The 20,644-nt window shown below is 53.5% G+C and overlaps 4 protein-coding genes and 1 non-coding gene across 5 annotated transcripts; 3 read left to right on the top strand and 2 right to left on the bottom strand.

Moving 5' to 3' along the window:
- Positions 1-13: 13 nt before the first annotated feature.
- Positions 14-1,153, bottom strand: BJX68DRAFT_222994 (uncharacterized protein; the record flags this gene model as incomplete). The annotated part of the gene is made up of 2 exons (XM_071038068.1): positions 526-1,153; positions 14-466 (listed from the first exon to the last, which is right to left on the bottom strand). Coding segments are annotated over exons 1-2 (605 nt in total), but the record flags the coding sequence as incomplete, so codon positions are not given.
- A 1,160-nt stretch (positions 1,154-2,313) lies between these two features.
- BJX68DRAFT_t3 lies at positions 2,314-2,385 on the top strand. Its single transcript has one exon. It is a non-coding gene; the product is annotated as a tRNA-Arg (tRNA).
- Positions 2,386-7,116: 4,731 nt separating this feature from the next.
- Positions 7,117-8,442, bottom strand: BJX68DRAFT_222996 (uncharacterized protein). The gene is made up of 2 exons (XM_071038069.1): positions 7,957-8,442; positions 7,117-7,820 (listed from the first exon to the last, which is right to left on the bottom strand). The coding sequence occupies exons 1-2, from the start codon at positions 8,224-8,226 to the stop codon at positions 7,290-7,292; spliced, it is 801 nt and encodes a 266-aa protein (XP_070905733.1). The 5' UTR covers positions 8,227-8,442; the 3' UTR covers positions 7,117-7,289.
- Positions 8,443-9,922: 1,480 nt separating this feature from the next.
- Positions 9,923-15,886, top strand: BJX68DRAFT_273856 (glycosyl hydrolase family 71-domain-containing protein). The gene is made up of 12 exons (XM_071047551.1): positions 9,923-10,188; positions 10,255-10,644; positions 10,861-11,180; positions 11,211-11,591; positions 11,650-11,827; positions 11,897-11,995; positions 12,128-12,840; positions 12,893-12,964; positions 13,045-13,531; positions 13,774-13,925; positions 13,965-14,178; positions 14,319-15,886. The coding sequence occupies exons 1-12, from the start codon at positions 10,105-10,107 to the stop codon at positions 15,387-15,389; spliced, it is 4,161 nt and encodes a 1,386-aa protein (XP_070905734.1). The 5' UTR covers positions 9,923-10,104; the 3' UTR covers positions 15,390-15,886.
- A 1,794-nt stretch (positions 15,887-17,680) lies between these two features.
- BJX68DRAFT_251561 (carbonic anhydrase) lies at positions 17,681-18,428 on the top strand (the record flags this gene model as incomplete). The annotated part of the gene is made up of 2 exons (XM_071042402.1): positions 17,681-17,835; positions 17,903-18,428. The coding sequence occupies 2 exons, from the start codon at positions 17,681-17,683 to the stop codon at positions 18,426-18,428; spliced, it is 681 nt and encodes a 226-aa protein (XP_070905735.1).
- Positions 18,429-20,644: the final 2,216 nt, after the last annotated feature.

The raw sequence follows: 20,644 nt of genomic DNA on the forward strand, positions 1-20,644 counted from the left end.
CAGGAACAAAAAATGGTAAAAAAAAAGTTCCATTCAACCAAAAAAACTACCATTCACTAATTACCCTTCTTCTCCTTCAACATACTCCTCAACGCATCCGTCTCCCCCTCGAGCTTGGAAACACGCATCTTCAACTCATCGCGCTCACGCTTGACAGCCTCCAGTTCCTCCTCGAGCTGGGTCATCCGGTCGAGGCGGCGCTGGCGGTATCGGCGCGCGGCCATGGTGTTGAGTTGGCGTTTTGAGATGCGTGATGGGTTCTCCTTTTCCCTCGGTGAGGAGGAGTCCCGGGTGGGCGAGGGGGTGGGGTTTTGCAGGGTTGTTGAGGGCATTGGTGATGCCGAGACTGGGACTGACACGGACGTACTTGTGGCAGCGGAAGGTTGGATCGGGAGCGAGAGGGTAGGTGGTGCGAGGGTGGTTGTTGTTGTTGTTGTTGGGTTGGTGGAGGGGTTGAACGGGGGGTCTATCGCATCCACAGATTAGCCTGAGATTCACGAACAATGGAGGGTAAGCGTAACGCACCAGGAGAGTCCACGGCAGAACCCTGACTCTCAAGACAATTGCCAGCAAGCTCACCAGAAGGCAAGCAGCCGAGGGCCGTCCAGTCAATCGCACTAGTGTCCACCGAAGATGCGCCGGGATATCCCGCCGATGCCGAAGCGGCCGTCAAGATGTTATCGTTGAAGCTCGATGCCGACAGAGCAGGATCCCCAGGGTACATAGACGAGGGAACGAGGAGGGGATCATAGAAGAGGAGGTCGGGGGTGTTGGTGGGGATGGGATGCAGATCAACGGGTGGGTAGGCCGCTGAAGAAGTAATCGGGGTCGAGAGGTCCGGGAAGAAGGCGGGTGTTGAGGAAGAAGAGGAGGACGAGGCGGAGTTGAAGAGGAGGTCTCCGTCACTGAAGACGGAGTGCGGGGAGATGTCGAGGTATTGATGAGAGGAGGAAGAGGGGTGAGGGTGATGCAAGTAATGACTGTAATTAGACGGCCTTTCGTCCGACCAAGAAGACTGAGCCGGTCTGGCGGGCGACCGACGCTGCGGAAACTGCAGTGACAGCCATTGCGAGATAATAAAAGCCGGGTCTTGCGGCGACCCGGTTGCGCGGGCGAGTTATAAAAAGGAGGAGGTTGACGAACTCGCCGGTGTGGTTTGAGATGAGAGGAAGAAAGAGGACCAAGTGTCGCGGGAGTCAGACGGCTTTTGAAGGGCGGCTGCGGGGAGCCGATCAGGTCTAGCGGACCTGGTGGGGCAGTGCTGTTTGGCTTGGGTTACATGTATTTTACAGCCCTGCCAGGGTCGGCATACATGCACTCCCTTGGTGCCTTGATGTTGACATTCTGAGAGTTAGCCTCAGGAACGGACAGTACATCAAAGAAAGAGTCATAGACAAGGTAATATGTGAGTCAGTCGATGTCGGCCCAGAATACTTAGAGACGTCTTCCTGTTTTCTTCATCTCTAAGCGCCTCAGTGCGCAAAGTCGGCAGCGGGCTGTGTCTTCATCCTCGGATGTAGTATAGGGCAGAAGCAACAAGCAATGAACGCTTACCAAGATTAGCGAGCTTGGGCTCTGGGCTCTCCCGCCCGCGGGAGAGGCTTTTGGAGCTGGATAGTTCAATTCTACAGTCTAGACTCTACACACTACGATTGTCTTTTATATCCCAACGAATCATCATGCTTGCCCATCATGAGTCGACATGAGCAGCAATGACCTTGTGGTACCCCGCATCCCAAGAGTCTATATAAGGATTGGCATTGCTGCGGATGTAGCACTCATGGTTACTCATTGTGATCCTTGATGAGGTTCTCCAAATCATTTCATAGAGCTGTAAGATACATGTATTGGCCAAGATATGCTAGTCCCAGTTCATCGATGAGCGAGGATGAGCGAGAATGACTCATTTCCACTCATGCTGAGCTGGCCAATTATACTTTGCAATTGCAATAGTTTCTACGCTAAAATATAGTGCTCCGCTTCTGGCTTCATGAGGCGCGCGGATCGGATGAGACCGAACGCTTTGACAATGATGACGAGCAGCATCGCAGACACCAAAGTCCGTCTTTGGACGGCGAAACAGAGGATTTATTGCAGAAAACCTATGATAGTGTTTCTAAGTTGCCGAAAGTCTCTATGGCAGGGGTTTCAAATAATCTGCCTTAGGAAATATCACATGGTGAGGTTAACCATAGATAGTTGTCTCAAAACTAGCCCAGGCTTCCAGCAGAATCTAAACAACTCAAAAAGTGGTTGTAAAAGCACTCTCTTTTTGCCATATCAACTAAAAATAATATCATTGCCTTTCAACAAGGCCTACTGGCCCAATGGCAAGGCGCTTGACTACGAATCAAGAGATTGCAGGTTCGATCCCTGCGTAGGTCAATTTTTTTCAACCACTTTTTTTTAGCCCCACCAAGACTTTGGTTCCATAATTTTGATTTGTTGATTGGCATTGACCAGCACTTGGAGAGCTGATGTTTATCTATCTTGTTCGTGTCTGGCACCTTTCGCCCTATAATGACTTTTTTATCAGTCTACCTCAGTCCTGCTCAATAGCCATGATTAGACTGGAGGGGTTGACAGTTGAAACGCCAGATATATGGCGACTCATCCCGCTGTTTTGAGCATTGACTGCTGGGCATGCATACAGGTAGAGGCTCCGAGTTATCTGGGTGTCGAGGCATTTGGATGCATCATCTGATAAGTTCTGCGCACGTTGTGTATTATCTAAACAGTCCGGGTTGTTTTTGTTTAGAATATGGATGAAGGAAGTGTGGACCTATATATATATATGAACACCAAGCAGGTAGCTACTCGTACAAGGGTCATACATTTCTACTTCCACCATGATCTACCCGCTCGCACTTACACCCATCCTCTCCCTCGCCCACCCCAAACACTCCTCCCACCCCCAGAGGCACTCGCCTTCTCACCTTCCAGGACCCCCATAACCTCATCAACAACCGCCCTCCCGGCACCCCTCGCCCACCACCTCTCCTTATCCAACCCTTGCAACAAAACCCCCCAGTACGCCAGAACCAGCAACGGAACCCTCTCTCGCCTCCTGGAACTCTCAACAAACTCCAAATCCACAGCGCCCAGCCATGCAATGGCAGGCGCGGGATTTTGGCCTGCCGTGCGCACGCGAATTTCATGAAGTAGTGGCGGAGATACGTGATGAAGTTGGCGCTTGTGAGCGTTTGCTCGGGGACATTTGATTTGGATTTGGACGCGGATTCGGATTCGGATCGGTTTATGTAAGAGAGGCGCTCAAATGCAATGCTTGTTGAGCCGTCGAGTGTTGTGATGACGTCCTTTCGCCAGAAGGGGCCTTGCGTGAAGAGTTGGAGGGTTATATGTTGCTTGTTGAGAGTGAGAATTCTCTTCACGCCCTGGAGCAGTTTGAAGATTGTGAGGATGTGGTCCGTCATCCGAGTCGAGGGTGTAGGTTCAGATGCAGGATCAGCTCTATGAGCTGTCAGTTGAGGCAGCGCAAGGCTTATAGCCGTCGTGCAATCGACTGCGCAAACGCCGCCTCGCAGTTCTCCGGCGTAATATTCCCAATCGCTATTCGAAATGGTTCTAAACTGAGACTGTGATATGAGAGACCTGCATTATATACGCCAGCGCCTCTGACGGCTCAAGCGTCGTGGCAATATGCAATGAAGCAAGCGACAAGATTCCATGCATGAGATACTAATATTTTATTACAAGACGCGGCACGAGGACCTGCACCATGTGCGCGCCTCGGTTTCACTCACACAGAGAGTCTGGTACGTCTCTGTAGCAAAGTAGTGCATGAGTTCTAGCTCGTCAATGCCATTGGCCTTGAGCGGGCTACTTAAGGGAAGCGAGAGTTGGGTAAATGCTTCATGGCCTGCATGACACGCACAAGCATGAGCATGAGCCTGAGCCTGAGCCTGAGCCTGAGCTATTAGCAAAGGAGGCGGGATGGGCGAGTACATGCAGTCATTTATCTAGCGCAAAATGTAGTTTGTGCAGGGCGGGCCTAGCTCGTCGCATTTCACGCGGCGGCGCCAGCAATTGTCGCCCCCGTATCGGGACTTTTTGTGGGGTTTTCAAGGCTTCGACACGATATGGACAGATTTCAGGACAGATATGCGAAAGTGGGGACGAATTTTGATGGCTGTTTCCAAGTTCCAGCCCTGGGCCACAAGCTGCGGCAACCATATCCAGTTACATCATAGGCTATGGGCAGTTGTGCCCTAATTGGGAGGAGTCGTTGTTGGGATATATGCCAATGACCTTTGTTCATGTCTTTTCAGCATTCTCACCAGACTGGCCACTGTCTCAGTGATTGTCAATAGCAAGCATCAGGACAGCCGGGCATCTGATGTCTGTCTCCCTGCCATGTATCATCTCAACCCAAAAGAGACTGACCAACTTGACAGGTGATTCTCCCTTGGTGGACTACCGTGTCTTTATCATGCCTGGTACACTGCAATTTTGAGGTCTGGAAGAGAAGGACCTTGTCAAGCATGGATTGAGTCTTGGTTTCCTGAAGTATCTATTAGGGCTGGACTCTGAAAGCACGATGACATTTCTATTATTATTATCTTAAATTGTTAGTATGCTGCTGACTATGTAACCCTCCGTGGCACAGTATAATGGATGTACTATACCAGCTTAGAAGTACAGTTAAGAGGTACGTTTGTCCTCGATAATAGGGGGAATGTAATGAGAAAGGTAGAATATCATACTAGAAAAAATGGTGACGAGATCTAATCTGGTTGCCAACTTTTTACTAGTAAACTATGTGTAACCTAGCACACTCTATATTTTCAGAGCTTGAAGGGAACACTCAGCTTCAGTCTTGCCATGGCTAAAGTGGATCCATATTTCCGCGTAGGCGTACATAGTAAGCGCTGAACGGCTGCAGTAGTGGCAGCCTGATATAGTCTTTTATGTCCTTTCCCGAAAGGGAGGAACTCGAGAATGTCTGATTAATGTAATCTGCTGGGCTGATGCATGTGCATTGCTAGCTCTGATATAAGCTTAGGGCTGCTATGGCAAAAGTACAGCAGATGTTTTAGTATCCCACTTTTAATGGCCTGGTATTATCCTCAATGCACGCCGTATGAGCAAGGCGGTAATAACTAAACTGCTTGATGCATTTCCATTCCACTACCAGTGATCGAACTGCCAGCATGCACTGAATCTCAAGGCCAGGAGATAATAAGTGATAAAATTAATCAGACCACGCCCAACTCTTTGGAGCCCCCATGGTCTTTTTGAGCCATGCTTCAATATACTATAGTCAGACCTAACAGTATCTCTTTTTGGCTCTGTGGAAAAGGGGATAAACAAAGAAATCATACAGGTAGATTGTAGAAGAAGTTTGTTGAAGCACAAGGTAAGCAGCACGTGCGGCGAATATTTTGACGGGTTGACAGTAGTGGGTAGACCGTGGGTTGTTGGTGGGTACCCAGTGGGTAACACTGCAATTTTCGGGCCCAGGAGGAGATGACTCGGGACTAATCGAATGAGTACTAGCGGCTGACTCTGGGCAAAGGAGGAAGCTGAGCCTTGCATAGCCTCGCGCATGTACTGCATTTATAGGCGCCGCGAGGGGATGGCACCTTGCTTATGCTTACTAGCATAGCTGCACATGGGGCACTCACGCGATATCTTTAGCATTTGGGAGGCAGTTGAGGATTGGTATTTAGAGCATCTGGCCTAGATACCTTATTTTGTGGTTTCTCTGTTCTTATACTTTCCATGGTATAGATCAGGCTGGACACACATTATAAATAAGAATCTCAATAAGTTGCTCTCAAAGCGTGTGTTCTTGGTGATGTAGACCCGTCTTTACTAATAAGCTTGGGATTAGAAGAAAGTCTTCTCTATAGCCTAGTGCAGCTTCCATTCTATAAAGCACAGGGGGTGGAACTTGAGCTGGTTGGCACTAGATGGAGCCCTGCACTTGCAGGACGTTATCTGGCACATGCATGTTGCATGGCTACCCTGGTCAAGCTATATACAAACTAGACAGAGGGCTCGGCGACAGTTGCCTCTCTTCTAATAGACTCTAGAATACGTAAAAGGGATGGATTGCTGATTGGACGGCGAGCATGATACAATTTTAGACGCATGGCCTACATGTGACCACTACTTGGCACGTCCTAGTACTGTGATCGACAGCACTGCATTTTTAGGGCCCGGGAGAGGATGAGCTCTCGTGATGTTCTCCCCACAGGCCATAAGCGCCCCCGACTCCACATACTTTTCCACCACCAGATGCATCATCAATTGCTTGAAAAGCATTTAGAATATAGGCTGCCGTATATCAAAGACTTTTCCATCTCGCTGTATGTTAAAAAAGTCTACGTCACCTCTAGTCGAATGGCTCTCATTGAAACAACCAAGTAAAGTTGCATTAGCCACAGAACTGTCAAGAACAAGAGGCTAGTCGAAGCGCTGTCCTTGGGGCGGTGATTAGCGGACGAACATATACCGCAATTTTAGGGCCTGGGAAGGGGTGGCTTGGACCTGATTGTGTCAGCACTAGCAGCTAAGGCCTGGTAGGTGGCAGGCCCGCATGATGGAAGAGGCTATGACGAAGAAACGATGCATCTAGATATGTCTGATATCTGTAGGAATGATGGAGCTATCTAGCTAGGGAGTCGCTAGATACAGCTAAATGATATTTGATTACGGTTACTGGCGTAGCCGTACATGGCTACTGTTTCTCTCGGAAATTTGATGAAATCATTTTTAGAAGAGTTACCCTGAATGTCCAGCGCTCTGCGATATATCTTTCTCCAAAACAACCCAAGGGCCTCCCTATGCCTCAATCCCCCTCCAGCAGAGCCAACAACAGTGCTCAATGCACGGATTGTTGCTTGGAGCTTTGTCGCCGGTCTCCGGAGATGTACATGGATGGCCAGGTGACCGGACATGCGAGGTTATTCGCAGAGTTCTATTGCTAAGCATTTGACACCGACTTTGCCGGGTATTTGCGAGTCCACCAGTGGGATGATTTTGGTCTCTGAGTATCGTCACGGGTGTTTGTAGTGCCTATCATGGTGGTCGCCATGAAAATAACCGTCATACATAGTTATCTGTCTTTCATCTACGGGAGGGGCTAGTGGGCAGACAGGGGGCTCATCTTAATCTAGATGCAAGACCAGTGGCTGGACTACAGCGGGGAACGACCAAGTGCAGGTGAAGCAGCGTCCCACTGAATATATTTGCTGTACGTATTTGCTGATCGTCTTCACATCCATCCATCCCTTATGATGTCAGTCTTGAGCCGCTGGGCATCCCTAGCTGGCAAATACTGCCTGAAAGGCATGCGTCGCCCTCTTGTACCTCTGTTCCTCACCCTCCTGATCCATAGTATACTGATCACGAGCCCCGTTCGCCAGCTCAACCAGCGAGCCAACCGCATCACAAATCCCACGCCCAGTCGCAGGCGAGAACCTGACAAAGCGACAGCCCCGCTGCGCCGCAAACGCCTCGGCTTCCACGTGCGACACCCCAGAAGGTTCACCATCACCATCACCCCCACCCATGGCGGCGATCACCGTCGCAAGAAAGGGGAGGACGCCGTCCTTGCAGCGGCTGCGCATCCTCTCGCAGAGAGCAACCGTTTCATCCCACGATTCCCTCGACGAAGCGTCGTACGTGAAGACCAGGCAGACATGCTGCATGAGGGTGAGCCAAGCCGAAAACGCCTCCGGGTCGCTCGGTGGCGAGAGGAAGCAGACATTGTAGAAGTAGCCGTCGCAGAGGTAATCCGTGTCGGAGTCGCCTGTAGGGTCGTACTCCTCGCAGCCCTTTTCTCTCTGGAGTAGCTATATGAAACCGCCGCGATGGCGTGAGGTGAGCTCGGCTTGGCCCGGGGTGTAGTGTACGCTACGGTACTCAGTCGGAACTGAGCATGGGATGCGCATGCGCATGTTGCGCTGCGCGGGGTAGATAGATACGTACCCTGTATAGATCCACGGCGCCAACGGCGCCTTTGGCATTCGCGACGAAAAGGGACACGGGCTGGATATCGTAACCGCGCCTGCGGGGATGCTCGGTGGGTGAGCGCCTCACGTCGCTGATATGGATGGCGCGAGGGGATGGGGATGGGGATGGGTTGACGGGTTCGCTCTCTGCTGTCATGGCCGGCGGTGCTGATTGCGCGGGCTCGCTGTCACGGCTGCCGATACCACGGAGCTTGCGGAACATGATCCTGGCGTGAGACAGTACCATAGTTGTACCATGGGGGTCACGGTTGATGTGTGAAGCGGGCGAGGTGAGTGGATAACGGCGGTTCTTGGAAGAGACCTGGAACCGAAGCACTGCTGGGAGTGACTTGTGCGGAAACAGTCTTGGCCGTGGTTATGAGCAAAAACGGGCCAGATGCTTGGTGATGGTTAATGGTCCAAGGAGTCGAACAATGAATGCCTCGGAGGTGACGGAGACGGGGGAGCGGCGTCGGGCCACTCCGCCACTTTAATCTATTGTTCCCACTTGCTCGTTTAATCGCTTAGCGAGCATATTAAGTTTAGTGTGTGGATATAAGACCAGGGGCCCTATAAGCCAATAGCAGGTTGTTAACTACACATTGCAGCTTATTACCACATGGGCTCTGACACATGAACTTCGTCTACATTAGTTCCTTACCAACCACTCCACTTTGATCACTATAATTCGATCTAGCCGCCTTGATCGCTAGCAGTAGATAGAGTCTCCTTCCTTTTATGGACAGCCTCCACTCAAGGTTCCGACCAGCCAAAACTGTCAGTTTACGGAGTAGTGGTTTAGCCGGTGATTCTTGTAAATCCAGGGGTACTTCGCTTATCATGAATATGTGACCTAGTGGAAGGTAAATAGGATTAGCAGACCCCTTGACTTGTAGAGGTCCTGTTTAATTTCTATAGTTGCAATTGTTGCGTTCTTTTGGAGCATTAAGAGGGCCAGATAGCAGAATATAGAGGGAGGTTATTAGGAAGTCGCATAAAGTGCACGAGTAATCTCCTTTTGGGGGCCAGACAGTAGATTGTTGTATACATGACTAGAGAATAATGGAGCCCACCCCCGAATAATGCTAGCCCGATGAAGTGCAGGCAGGCGGCGCTGGAAGCATCCGGAGGAGGCGCCGGCAATAATAAACGGGCGTGGACGTGGAGTGGGCCTAGCCCGGGGGGACTGCTAGTACATAGCGCTGTTTCTAGCGTTAATCCCTGGGAGTTGGATTTGCTCCTACCCGATTTCTCCGTAGACAATCAACGCTCAAGAATTGGCAGTGGATGTAGGCTGGTGCATGACGAGCTCTCTGGACGTGAAAAATAAATATGCCAAACCAGATGCCTGTAGATCAACGTTCGTAGATCATGGCTTACGAGGCCCTCAAGCTTCCACAAGGGCTCGGCTGTCTCTATGTGGAGCCCAGAGACCTGAAACCGCGGCGCAGGGACCAGCCCGTTGACATTGCACCAAGGCACACCATCTGCAGTAGCCTCGCGGCCACTAGTGCGCACTGGCCCAGGGACAGTTTAGCGCGGCTGGAGGGTTACCCGCCTTCCTCGCTAATAACACCCCTGGGGCCGATTCTCCGGGGTGTCCAGAATGTGCATCAGGTTGCATCCCCTGCGATAAGGCGAGTTTGATAAATTTCCGAGTGTCCTGGTCGCCGACAGTGTGGAGCGTGGTGTCCACGAGTTCCCTATCTCGCCTTACCAACGCGGCTAGGGCATACGAGCCGGACGCGAATGAAATTGCTTCGTACCTGGTCAGTGGGATTGGAAATAACCGGAATCAATACCGTGGGATCGTGGCAAGGCAAGTCATGCGTGAACTAAAGGTACAAGTCCCACCACAATGGAACATGGAAAGATTCATCGGTAAAATGACTCGAGGCGACTTGGGCTCGTGTGTCGAATGAACCGTATGATTCACTAGCATTAGACAAACAAGATTGCTCGGTGCCCCCTGCCATGGGGCCTTAACTGCGCCGCGGGATCTTTCATCCGCTATCTTGCAGGTATAAGAAGGAGGTAGGAGGTCGTTCCTTCCCGCGGGCTCAATTCATGTGCTCCCACATCCTTCCATCCCGGCTAGTACTTCCTTCGGTCAGACCAAGTCACCATGAGGCTACTGGCTGCCCTCGCTTCGGCGTTGGCATGGGGCGTGAGCCTTGCCGAAGCCAAGGCCGTGTTTGCTCACTTCATGGTACGTCGTCGGCTCTCACTCCCAGTCCGGCCCTGGGGTTGACTAACGAGACCGGACGCCGCGCAGGTGGGCAACACCAAGTCCCTTGGCTTGGACGACTGGAGACATGAAATCATGGCCGCCCAAGCTGCGGGCATAGATGCCTTTGCACTGAACATGGCTAGCGGGGACGCCACCAACGACATTGCCCTGCCCAAGGCCTTCACCGCGGCCTATGACATGGGTTTCCAGCTCCTCTTTTCATTCGACTATGCCGGCAATGGCCCCTGGGATAAGGCTGTCGTCATCGACATGATCAAGGAATACGGCGCCAAAGACACTTACTTCAAAAAAGACGGGAATCCATTTGTCTCAACTTTTGAAGGGCCCAATAATGCCGATGACTGGAAGGATATCAAAAAGGAGACCAACTGTTTCTTCATACCGGACTGGTCATCTGTCGGTGCCCAGCCTGCCGTTACTCTGGGCGATGGCATTGCCGACGGTCTCTTTAGCTGGGACGCCTGGCCAAAGGGTCCGGCCAACATGACAACCTATCCCGACGCCTCGTACTATGACTTTTTGGGTTCGAAGCCGTACATGATGCCCATCTCTCCATGGTTCTACACTAACCTGCCCGGCTACGATAAGAATTGGCTGTGGCGCGGCGACGACATGTGGTTCCAGCGCTAGCAGCAGGCCATCTCCCTGGACCGCAAGCCCGACTTCATCCAGATCATTTCATGGAATGACTACGGCGAGTCGCACTATATCGGCCCCCTGGACGACCGCCAGTACGAGGCCTTTGACATTGGCCGTGCCCCATTCAACTACGTCGAGGACATGCCCCACGACAGCTGGCGCGAGACGCTCCCGTATTACATCTCCATGTACAAGTCCGGGACTGCCACCGTCACGGAAGAACGCCTCGTGGCATGGTACCGACTCAATAAGAATGGGGCCTACTCCGACAGTGGCACGACCGGCAACACAGCGAACCAGCTGCAGTTCGAGTATTCGGCCAACGACATGATGGAGGACAGGGTCTTTTACGATGTGCTCCTCGCGAGCGACGCCCAGGTCCAGGTCAGCATCGGCGGCGTGATCCAGGCCGGCACATGGGACCAGGAACCCTATCGGGGCGTTGGTGTATACCACGGCAGCGTCCCGATCGGGACGGCAAGTGGTCAGGTCGTGGTGACTGTGAAGAGAGGGGGCACGACGATTGCCACCATGACGGGGGCGTCCATCACTAGCAGCTGCAGTTCGGGCCTGAACAACTACAACCCTTGGGTGGGGAGTGCCAAGGGCCCCTCTATCACCCCCGTCAAGACCAAGAGCGACCTTGACGAGTTGGAATGCGTCAAGGGCTTTGGTGTTTATGACTTTATCGGCGTCTGCGACTTTGCCTGTGCGAATGGCTAGTAAGTACATCACAGCTTGTGTCTCAATCAACACCACTGACATTGCGACCTACTCTAGCTGCCCCAGCGCAGCCTGTACCTGCCTTGAGAAGGGCGTCGCCAATGCGCCCAACGAGACGGGCCTAGAAGGCTATCCACTCCCCGGCAAGAGCGGCTCCTTTGCGGGGCTCTGTAGTTTCAACTGCAACCACGGCTACTGCCCGGACGATATCTGCGGCCAGACTCCCAACGACGGCGTCGTTCTGGGATATTCGCCTTTTTTGCCGCCTGCATGCACGGGGGGTACCGGCGCTGGCGCCTTGCAGGGCCTCTGCGACTTTGGATGCCATCTTGGCTTCTGCCCCATCCATGCTTGCACCTGTACCGCCACTGGCATCTTGGTTCAGACACCGGCCAAGACGGACGTGATGGGATACTACCTCGACTCGTCCGTGAACGACTACGGCCTCTGTAAGTTTGCCTGCGAACACGGTTACTGCCCTGATGTCTGTGGCAGCCGACCCATTGGTGACGATGGGGATGATGGCGGCGATCAGAGCAAGTATCCCACCATCACCCTGGATCCCCAAGTCTGGGCCGAGCCGACGGCCCAGTGTGCGCCCCCCTGTGTCCTGGTCCTCCCTCCCTCTTCCCTCGCCACTCCGACCACCATCTCCTTCAACCTCTGGTCAACATCACTCGAGTTCGGGTGGACAGCAACAGATACCGTCGACGGCACCCAGACGACCCACTACACGGCTGTGACCATCTCCACGGAGATTTCCATCCCGCTGGTGACCACGGACCGCATCAGCTTCTCAGACGTGGTTCTAACCACGACAATCGATGGTGCCGTCCCGTCCATCATCATCCCAACGGCGAGTGTCAGCCCGGCCCCCTTTGTCATCACGCCGACTACCATTCCCAACGTCGCAGCGACGCCGGTACCCCGGACCATCCGTCCGCCTCCGTGGCCATGGACTGGCGCGAGTGCGATGCCAGATCCAAGTGGAACTGCCACGATAACGTCTACTAGTAGTGACCCCATTGACGATGTTCCCACTGAAACCAAGACGTTCGCCACCACCGTCTTCCCCACGGGAACCGTAAGTTGGGTCAGGGACTGGGTCTCAGAGCCCAAAGCGACCCAAGTGGATGGTGGTGAGCCTGTTCCAGTCGTTCCCTGCTGGGCCTGGTTCGTATGGTCGTGCCCCCCGGATGTTGGTGGTATTGTCTTGCCCGGCTTCAGGAAGCCGGGCGTCTACCCCGAGTATGCCACTCCCCCTTCTCTCGGCCACCGCCGTGCTAAACCTTTCATCTAGGGGAGGCCCGCCGCCTGTTGCCCCTAATCCGCCCCCGGGTTTGACGCTGAAAATCCCCTGGCCCCAAATCACGTAAGTTTGACTGGCATTGCATGGTCTTTGCTTACTCCGCCCTGTCGCTTCTGACGCTTTTGTTTGATTCTTCCCTCTAGCATCGGCCCCGACCTCAAGCCCACATACCCGGAGAATCCAGACCCAGAGGAGGACAGCTGCGAGACGGCGACGGCCAGCGTGTGCACCACGACCCTCTCATATGGCATTGTGGCCAAGCGGGCCGTCCAAGGCGCCGCCCCAACACGGGCACCTCAGATCCCCTTTGAAGAAGAGCCCCGAAAGCTCACCAAGCGGGCCGTCACCACGACGACATCCACCATCTCCTTCTGCACCCAGGTGACGGGTTGCGGCGCAAGCGAGATCACGACGACAAGCAGCATCGAGAGCACCGCCACGACCAATCCTCGCGTGATCATCCCTCGCGACCCGGGGAGCGTCGCCGACGTCAGGACCACCCTGCAGCAGCAGCTTGGGGGCTCCGGGCCGACTCTCTTCGAGTCCAGGACGGACCTGCTCGGCACCATCTTCTTCTTTGTCCCGGATTTCACCGACGACCAGACCGCCGCCATCCGGGGCCACGCGCAGGTTGCGGACGCCTATATCCCCAGGGGCCGCTCGATGCTGTACTATTGGGGCGTCTCTCGTGACCCGACTTCGGGGGATGATGATTGGTTTATAGACACCCTGAACAGCACCGAAAGTGAATTGCAAGAGCGGTCCATTCTTGCCAAGCGCAGCGAGACTGTCCAGTCGAATTTGCCCGACGCCATGGTCCTGCTTTCCTGGCCTCCCGGGGCGGGTCCTGTCCCACTACAGGGAGCTTACAGGTGTGCTGTTTCTCTTGTGTGTTTGTGTTTACCTATGGGACCGTGGCTAATACACACTCCAACAGGTTCGACTCGTCGGCGGGCGAGGGCACGTATGTGTACGACCTCGACTATGGCGCCCAGCCTTCACATCCAGAATTCAGTGACGTGTTGTTCCTCCACCCACTGTTTCCAGGGCCGGACCCCGAGAGCGACTGGATGGAAAACGACGAAAAGAGGCACGGAACCACGTGCCTCTCCAAAGCGGTGGGGAAGACGGTTGGCATCGCGCGCAAGGCGACCGTGGTGGCGACCGTGGTGGCGACCGTGTGGGACTATGAAAAGGCCATTTACGAGCACTGGCTGGACGGGCTTGCCAAGGTTCACGCCGACATCTCCGCTGGGGCCAGGGGGGCCAAGAGCGTCGTCAACCTCTCCATCTCCATCCCCCAAAACCAGCTGTCGGCGGCGTTTGTGGACAAGATGGGTACGCCTCTTTCTCTTTTTTATAGTAGGACCTTTGACTGACCATTCCTGTCTCTTGCCCAGCCTTGCTGATTCGAGAGATCATCAAACTCGGCGCCGTCTTCGTCACGGGCTCCGGAAACAAGGAACCCTATCCCAACGGCTATCCGGCGCTTTTCGGAGACCCCGCCAACCGCAACTATATCCCAGAGCTCGTCGTCGTCGGGTCGGTTCTCGGAGGAGGCCAGCTTGGCCCCTTCCACTCCAATGCCCCCTGGGTTACCTGCTACGCGCCGGGTTACGGCCTGCGTTTGGCCACCTCTGACTCGGACAACTACCCCGACGGGTACCGCACCGCCTCCGGGACGTCGTTTGCCTCTGCAACCGTCGCCGGGCTGGCAGCGTATTTCCGCGGCCTCGACCCCACCTTGACCACCGCCGCCAGTGTGAAGCAGAGGATTGTCAGCCTTGCAGATCGCCGGACGACGAACCCCAACCACGCCAAGAACACGTATCCTGACAATGTCGTCTGGAACGGTCAGATGAACGGCAAATCCGTTGCCGGTGACTGCAGCAGCGGCTCGAAGACAAAGCGACAGAGCAGCGGCGGGTCTGGGTCCTGCCCCGTCGCCTTCCCGCCCGAGGCGGCGCCCCTGACCTTCCGCACCGGCTCGCCCCAGCCCACTTGCGCTGGCACTGGCTGCGGCTCCAGCTGCACAGGCTTCTTCTGCGCCGGCTCCCCGCTCAAGCAGAACCCGGACTTCCAGGACCCGCGCAACCCAGACAGCGTGCAGAACCCAGACAGCCCCTACTACGAGGACTGGGACGGCACCGTCACTCGCACCACCACTACTACTACCACCTTTACCAGGACCTCGACCACGACAGCCCCAACGAGTACAAGAACCCCTGACGGCTCGATTGGAGACGCCTGCCTCTTCAAGGCCGATTGCGACGACGACTGCCCGACGGGCCAGGTCCTTGCGTGCAGGGATAGAACGTGCAGTTGTGCCGCCGACCAAAATATCCCGCCGTATGGAACCATGTGCCAGAGTCTCGAGGGGTGCTTGAATGTTTATTGGTGTGCGCCTGGAGACACGATGGTGTGCGAGCCCCGGGACTATTCCCACGGGGAGGGGCTCTGTCTTTGTATAGCAGGGAGTAACGACTGAGATGGGCAACGCCGTACCTATGGCACCGTTGGCGTTGACTTTAGTGTGCATGGAACATACCTGATAGCAGTACCGGGTATGTGGTTGAGGTGAAAGAGGGCAATATTGGCTGATGTATAGATAGAGAAGTTTCGGCTTGGATTCCCACCATATTTCCCACGTCGTACAGTACATGCACCTTATGTTAGTGTGGCCAAACGCAGCTGCAGTAGCTTGATGACTGCCAAGAAAAGAGGGCATAATCAGAGCGGTGCTCTTGACGCTTAATTGGCCCGTCATATCGTGCATTTTGTACCTCAATTTTGGACAGATAAAGGCAAACCCGGTCTGTTGCTGCCTTGTCCTGGGATTGATTCTATTGAGGTAGCCAAGACGCAGCCGCATTGCCAAAAGACTGCCTAGCGCAAGGTGCATAATTGGCGCGTGTGTCTCTTCCTCATCATTGGCGGTGCCACATGTACTGCAATTTTAAGGGCCAGGGGCGGATGGATGCTCAGACAGATAAGTCGGGCTCAGCCCTGTCATTGAAGTGCCTGCCTTGAGGCAGGGCCCGATTCAGTAGAGGTACACATACTTGATTAAATGTGGCTGGAGCATTTACCCGTAACCTGGCAGCCGTAGGTAGTGTCTCGTTCTTCTTTTTGGTTGACGAAACATTACCAGCAAAGAAACCGCTTTGCTTGTCCATTTGCAACCTCGTTGACCGGACCTCGCTCGCCCAGGCGTTTCCTACTTCTCCGCTGCCCCTCGAGGCAAACCGGGACAAGCCCTCTCAGTCTCTGGCGGGTGATGCATCGGAACGGAGCGATGTCGATGCGGCTGTCCAACTCTTCCCCGCTACTTATCTCGTACAGAGGTGTGGTCTATGGGGCCATGATACTAAAGGGTATGTACTCTGGATCTCGAAAATGGTGGTCAATGCTAACAATTGTAGGACGGACTGATCCAATTCATGTCGCATGACAACTGGGGGAATATTATCGCAGCCAAAGTACAAGGGGCGATAAACTTGCACGAGGAACTCGCCGGGGCGGATCTTGACGTCTTCGTCGGCACGAGTTCCACTTCCGATATCCTCGGGACTTTTGGTCAAGCAAACTATGCCGCAGGTAACAACTTCCCTCACTCTCTCGCCCGTCACCGGTTCACCAACGGCCAGCGGGGTTCTTCTCTGGTTCTGCCCATGGTCCAGAGCGTCGGCGTTGTCGCCGAGGATCGCGAAATTGAAGCTGCCTTGCGCCAAAAGGGTATAAATGGTATCAAGGAAACTCCCCTACCCGGGTTGAAACATTCGAGGCCGCAATTGCGACCCAGGCGACGGAGATTCATGTTGATCATGCCATCGTCGGTCTCGACCCAAGGAAGGTCAATGAATCCCTCTCCTGCCCCAATGTAACGGACAGTTTCTAAGCGGAAGACGCGCGTTTCAAGGCGATTGATTATGCACGCTATCAGCTCGACCGAGTCGACAGATAGCAACGGCGGTTCGGGAATCACCATTCTCAAGGCGAATTTCGAGGCCGAGTTATTGGAGGGGGTTGTTATGCTGCCAAATTGGTGTCTGAGTTCACAGCAGAGCTTGCCAGACAGTTATTTCCGGAGGCAAGTTTCTTCGAGCCAGAGGTAATTCCCATCTCGAATCATGGTCTCCACAGTAATAGTTGGTGCCGAATTGAGAAACTGGATCTTCAAGGAGTACTGCCCGGTACGCGCTGGATATTCCGTTCTAGCAGCTGAATGGGCCTGGCTAACAGTTGTCAAATTCGCGAATCTTTTTGCGCGATGCAAAGATTGCAATGATTCAAGATTGAAGTTTTCTCTGGATTTCCAGGGAATTGCTATTGTATCAGCTGTCGCTGTTGCGTTTCTCGTGCATTTCCAGAGCCTAGACCGAAATGTTACTAGAGGAAATCTGAAACATCAATCAACATATCCAGTTGCCTCATCCACACCGAGACTCAAACCCACACCCCATGGGTTCGCGTGACGACACCTCACTCGTGGGGGTCGGAAAGTTGACGAGCAACAAACGCAGGACGATCCGCGGAGAATCAACCCGCCGAAAAGGGCAGACCGGTAAACCTTGAATCACGTGCGCGACCAGGTTTCCCAGGTCCCAGTCTTCTTCCGCGGGGCTTTTAAGATGCAGCGTGACGCCGCCGCCGCCGCCGGAATCGACCATGTTGCGAAGACTGACCACCTCCCGCTTACCCCTCCGTCCCGTGAAGAATTTCACTTCAATTTCTTCCCCTCGATTCCTCGCCTCGCCGTACTGCACTTCCCGATCCAACATGCCTGACGCTTCAGACCCCCAAGCTGTCACCCGCTACCTGGAGCAGTCCCACGACAAGATCTTCGAGAGCAACCGCGCCTGGGTCGCTGCGAAGAAGAATGCCGACCCGGAGTTCTTCACCAAGCTCGCGGCCGGTCAGGCTCCTGACTACCTGTACGCTTTCTACACACTTCCACCCCCTGTTCGCGTTACAATTGCTAATCTCTCCGGGTGGTTATAGCTACATCGGCTGCTCCGACAGCCGCGTCCCCGCAAACGAGATCATGGGCCTCGACGCCGGCGAGGTCTTTGTCCACCGCAACATCGCCAACGTCGTCCCCACAATCGACCTGAGCTCCATGTCCGTCATCAACTATGCCGTCCGCCACCTGCAGGTCAAGCACATTGTCGTCTGCGGCCACTACAACTGCGGCGGTGTCAAGGCCGCCCTCACACCGACCGACCTGGGCATCCTCAACCCCTGGCTGCGAAACATCCGCGACGTCTACCGTCTGCACGAGAAGGAGCTTGATGCTATCGCCGATGAGAAGGCGCGGTTCAACCGCCTGGTTGAGTTGAATGTTGTCGAGTCGTGCCGCAGTGTCATCAAGACTGCTGTTGTGCAGCAGAGCTACGAGGAGAACAAGTATCCGATTGTGCACGGTTGGGTGTTTAACCTTGAGGATGGGCTTCTTCGCGATCTGAAGATTGATTTCGAGGGGATGTTGAATGATATCAAGAAGATCTACAACCTTACCTCGTCATAAAAGTGAGGCCGTGAGCAGAGTTTGAGATGGTGTTTGAGGGTCTGGAGTAGCGGGTAGGGAAGCGGGTTTTTTTCATAACAAGTTATCTTAGCAATAATAGTTTGTCTATAATTCAGGTTCATTTCCTCCACCTAGAATTGAAGCCCAATTCCCATCTCCCAACAAGACGGGTAATAGCGGCCATTACCTCGGATTTGTCCGGTCTGTGTCACGCAGAATCACAGCCAATGTGCCCCGCGGCGGGAAGCCCTGGCCTATGCGATCTGCAGGGGAATTATCGTGCTCGGAACGCGACGGACTCACAAACCTCGTTCGAATTCTGATTGCGCACCATCAGGCGCTTGGCAATAATAATTTACCTTTACACGATATGTGTCATAGAAAATTGCGCGAATGAGTTGATCAAGGAATCACATATCCCACGCGGGGTTGCGTGGTGGTGAAATAGAATGTGATGTTTTTCAAGTCCCGGTTTCCGGACTATAAACTTCGAGAAATCTTCAGCTCTGAATTAGAATTTTAAGATGAGATTGGCAAAAATCTTTCTCATACTACGAATACAAACTCGAAACCTCCCGGTCTACCATGATACCCCATCCCCAGACCTTCGGACGGCCACATCTCATCAATGATCACGAAAAACACATCCGACTCATCAGATTCTAGAAGCCCCCAACCGGAGCTATCAGCGATATACTCCGCCCCTTAGCGCAGATAACCGGGCATCGTACCCGACCACTAGGAACGTCGTAAATAAAGAGAAAATTGCCTAACTAGCTCTAGCGCCGGGACCCTTCCCAACAACCCAGGCAATGTCGTCACGCCGCGCTAGACGAACGCCTGGACAACACCGCACCGGCAAACAATACCGAGGAGTGCGACCGCGACGAGGGCTTCCAGAATGGTGCCAAACAGTGATGCGCTTATGGTGGGATACCGGTAATCTACCGGAGGGACGCCCGTGAAGTGCGGTCGAAGGGGCTCAAGTGTCCTCGATATCAATAAGACATCTAGCACGCGATATTCCAGCATATGCTGTAATCTCCCATTCAGAGGTGAGGTTTTCATGCTGCATAGGCGTACTCTGAGACTGAGAGGAGGAAGATGACAAGAACGTTGCTACCCTGCATTGAAGACTCCATCGTCTCGGCGTGCTGTGAGAGCAGATTTGAGACAGGCAAATGTATACTGCATAACTGCAGCAAGTGAGAGGGACGAAAAGGAAAATAGATCAAAAGCACTCTACCTCTGGAAACTTGGTCAGCTCTCAACATCATCGTACACGGGGTCCCTTCACCGAGTTCGGGGTGTAGGGTCCGAACCCGGATCGATTCCTCGACAACCACAGAAAAGCCAAAGGAGCGCCAGGCAAGAGAGAGACGAGACAAGTCATAGTTTCCAGTGAGTTTTCTTGAAGAGTGTCTGTGGATAAGACTGGTACTCGACTTGTACTCTCATCCCGGAGATATCTCGGGCATCAGTTTGTCGCATATAGGTGTAGGAGGGCTACTACTACCGCTCAGGGGAACCCTGTAGTATCAGCAAGCGTACGCCAAAAGTCTCAGAGGGATAGTTCCTCGCGAACGGTGCCCTGACAAACGCTCTGGCTACCGTTGCACTTGTCAGCGCCTGATGCTATAATTGTTTGCATAACGGATTGTAACTATCAATTCCATATCTCCAGGCCTTGACCACGGTGGAAAGACATATCTAACAGACTACTACACCGCCTCGATTCCCTCATAGGTGAATATCTTCCTAGGTGTTGCTTTGGTCGACTGGTCAATCACCTTTACTATCCCTGCCGCGCCATCCTCCACCGTCACCGGAGCAGACTCCATCCCAAGCAGACTCACTGCGCAATTGCCGAGGTCCGTTGCCACGAAGCTACATTTCGAGTAACGAAAGGTAGGTAGCTTGAGTTGCGGTGCCTCCAGATACTTCATGCATGTAATGACGGGCATGAATGCTATTGCCGACAGCTGCATCGTCCTCGATAGTTTGAAAATCTGCCCTAGTGGTGATAATGGACCAGCTTTCCACCTAGTCAGTCACGATGTAGGACAGACTCGTTTTTCAAAAATGGAGGATACGTTCTTGTTACTACCCAAGGACCCAGTTTTGTTCCCAGATAGACTTACTTTCCTCGACAAATACATCATGGACTTTCCCCGGGGTGGCCTTTCTACATCACTAGGCAGAACTGCCTTTCTATC

The sequence above is a fragment of the Aspergillus pseudodeflectus genome (genome assembly GCF_044049435.1).
Source record: "Aspergillus pseudodeflectus strain CBS 756.74 chromosome Unknown BJX68scaffold_1, whole genome shotgun sequence".
Lineage (NCBI taxonomy): Eukaryota > Fungi > Ascomycota > Eurotiomycetes > Eurotiales > Aspergillaceae > Aspergillus > Aspergillus pseudodeflectus.

Coding starts and splice junctions, on each gene's coding strand:
- BJX68DRAFT_273856 (XM_071047551.1), top strand. CDS start 10,105: ATGAGGCTACTGGCTGCCCTCGCTTCGGCGTTGGCATGGGGCGTGAGC. Junction 10,645..10,860: donor CTGTCGGTGCCCAGCCTGCC/GTTACTCTGGGC, acceptor TTCCAGCGCTAG/CAGCAGGCCATCTCCCTGGA. Junction 11,996..12,127: donor AGACACCGGCCAAGACGGAC/GTGATGGGATAC, acceptor GGCGGCGATCAG/AGCAAGTATCCCACCATCAC.
- BJX68DRAFT_222996 (XM_071038069.1), bottom strand. CDS start 8,226: ATGGTACTGTCTCACGCCAGGATCATGTTCCGCAAGCTCCGTGGTATC. Junction 7,821..7,956: donor GCGCCGTGGATCTATACAGG/GTACGTATCTAT, acceptor GGTTTCATATAG/CTACTCCAGAGAGAAAAGGG.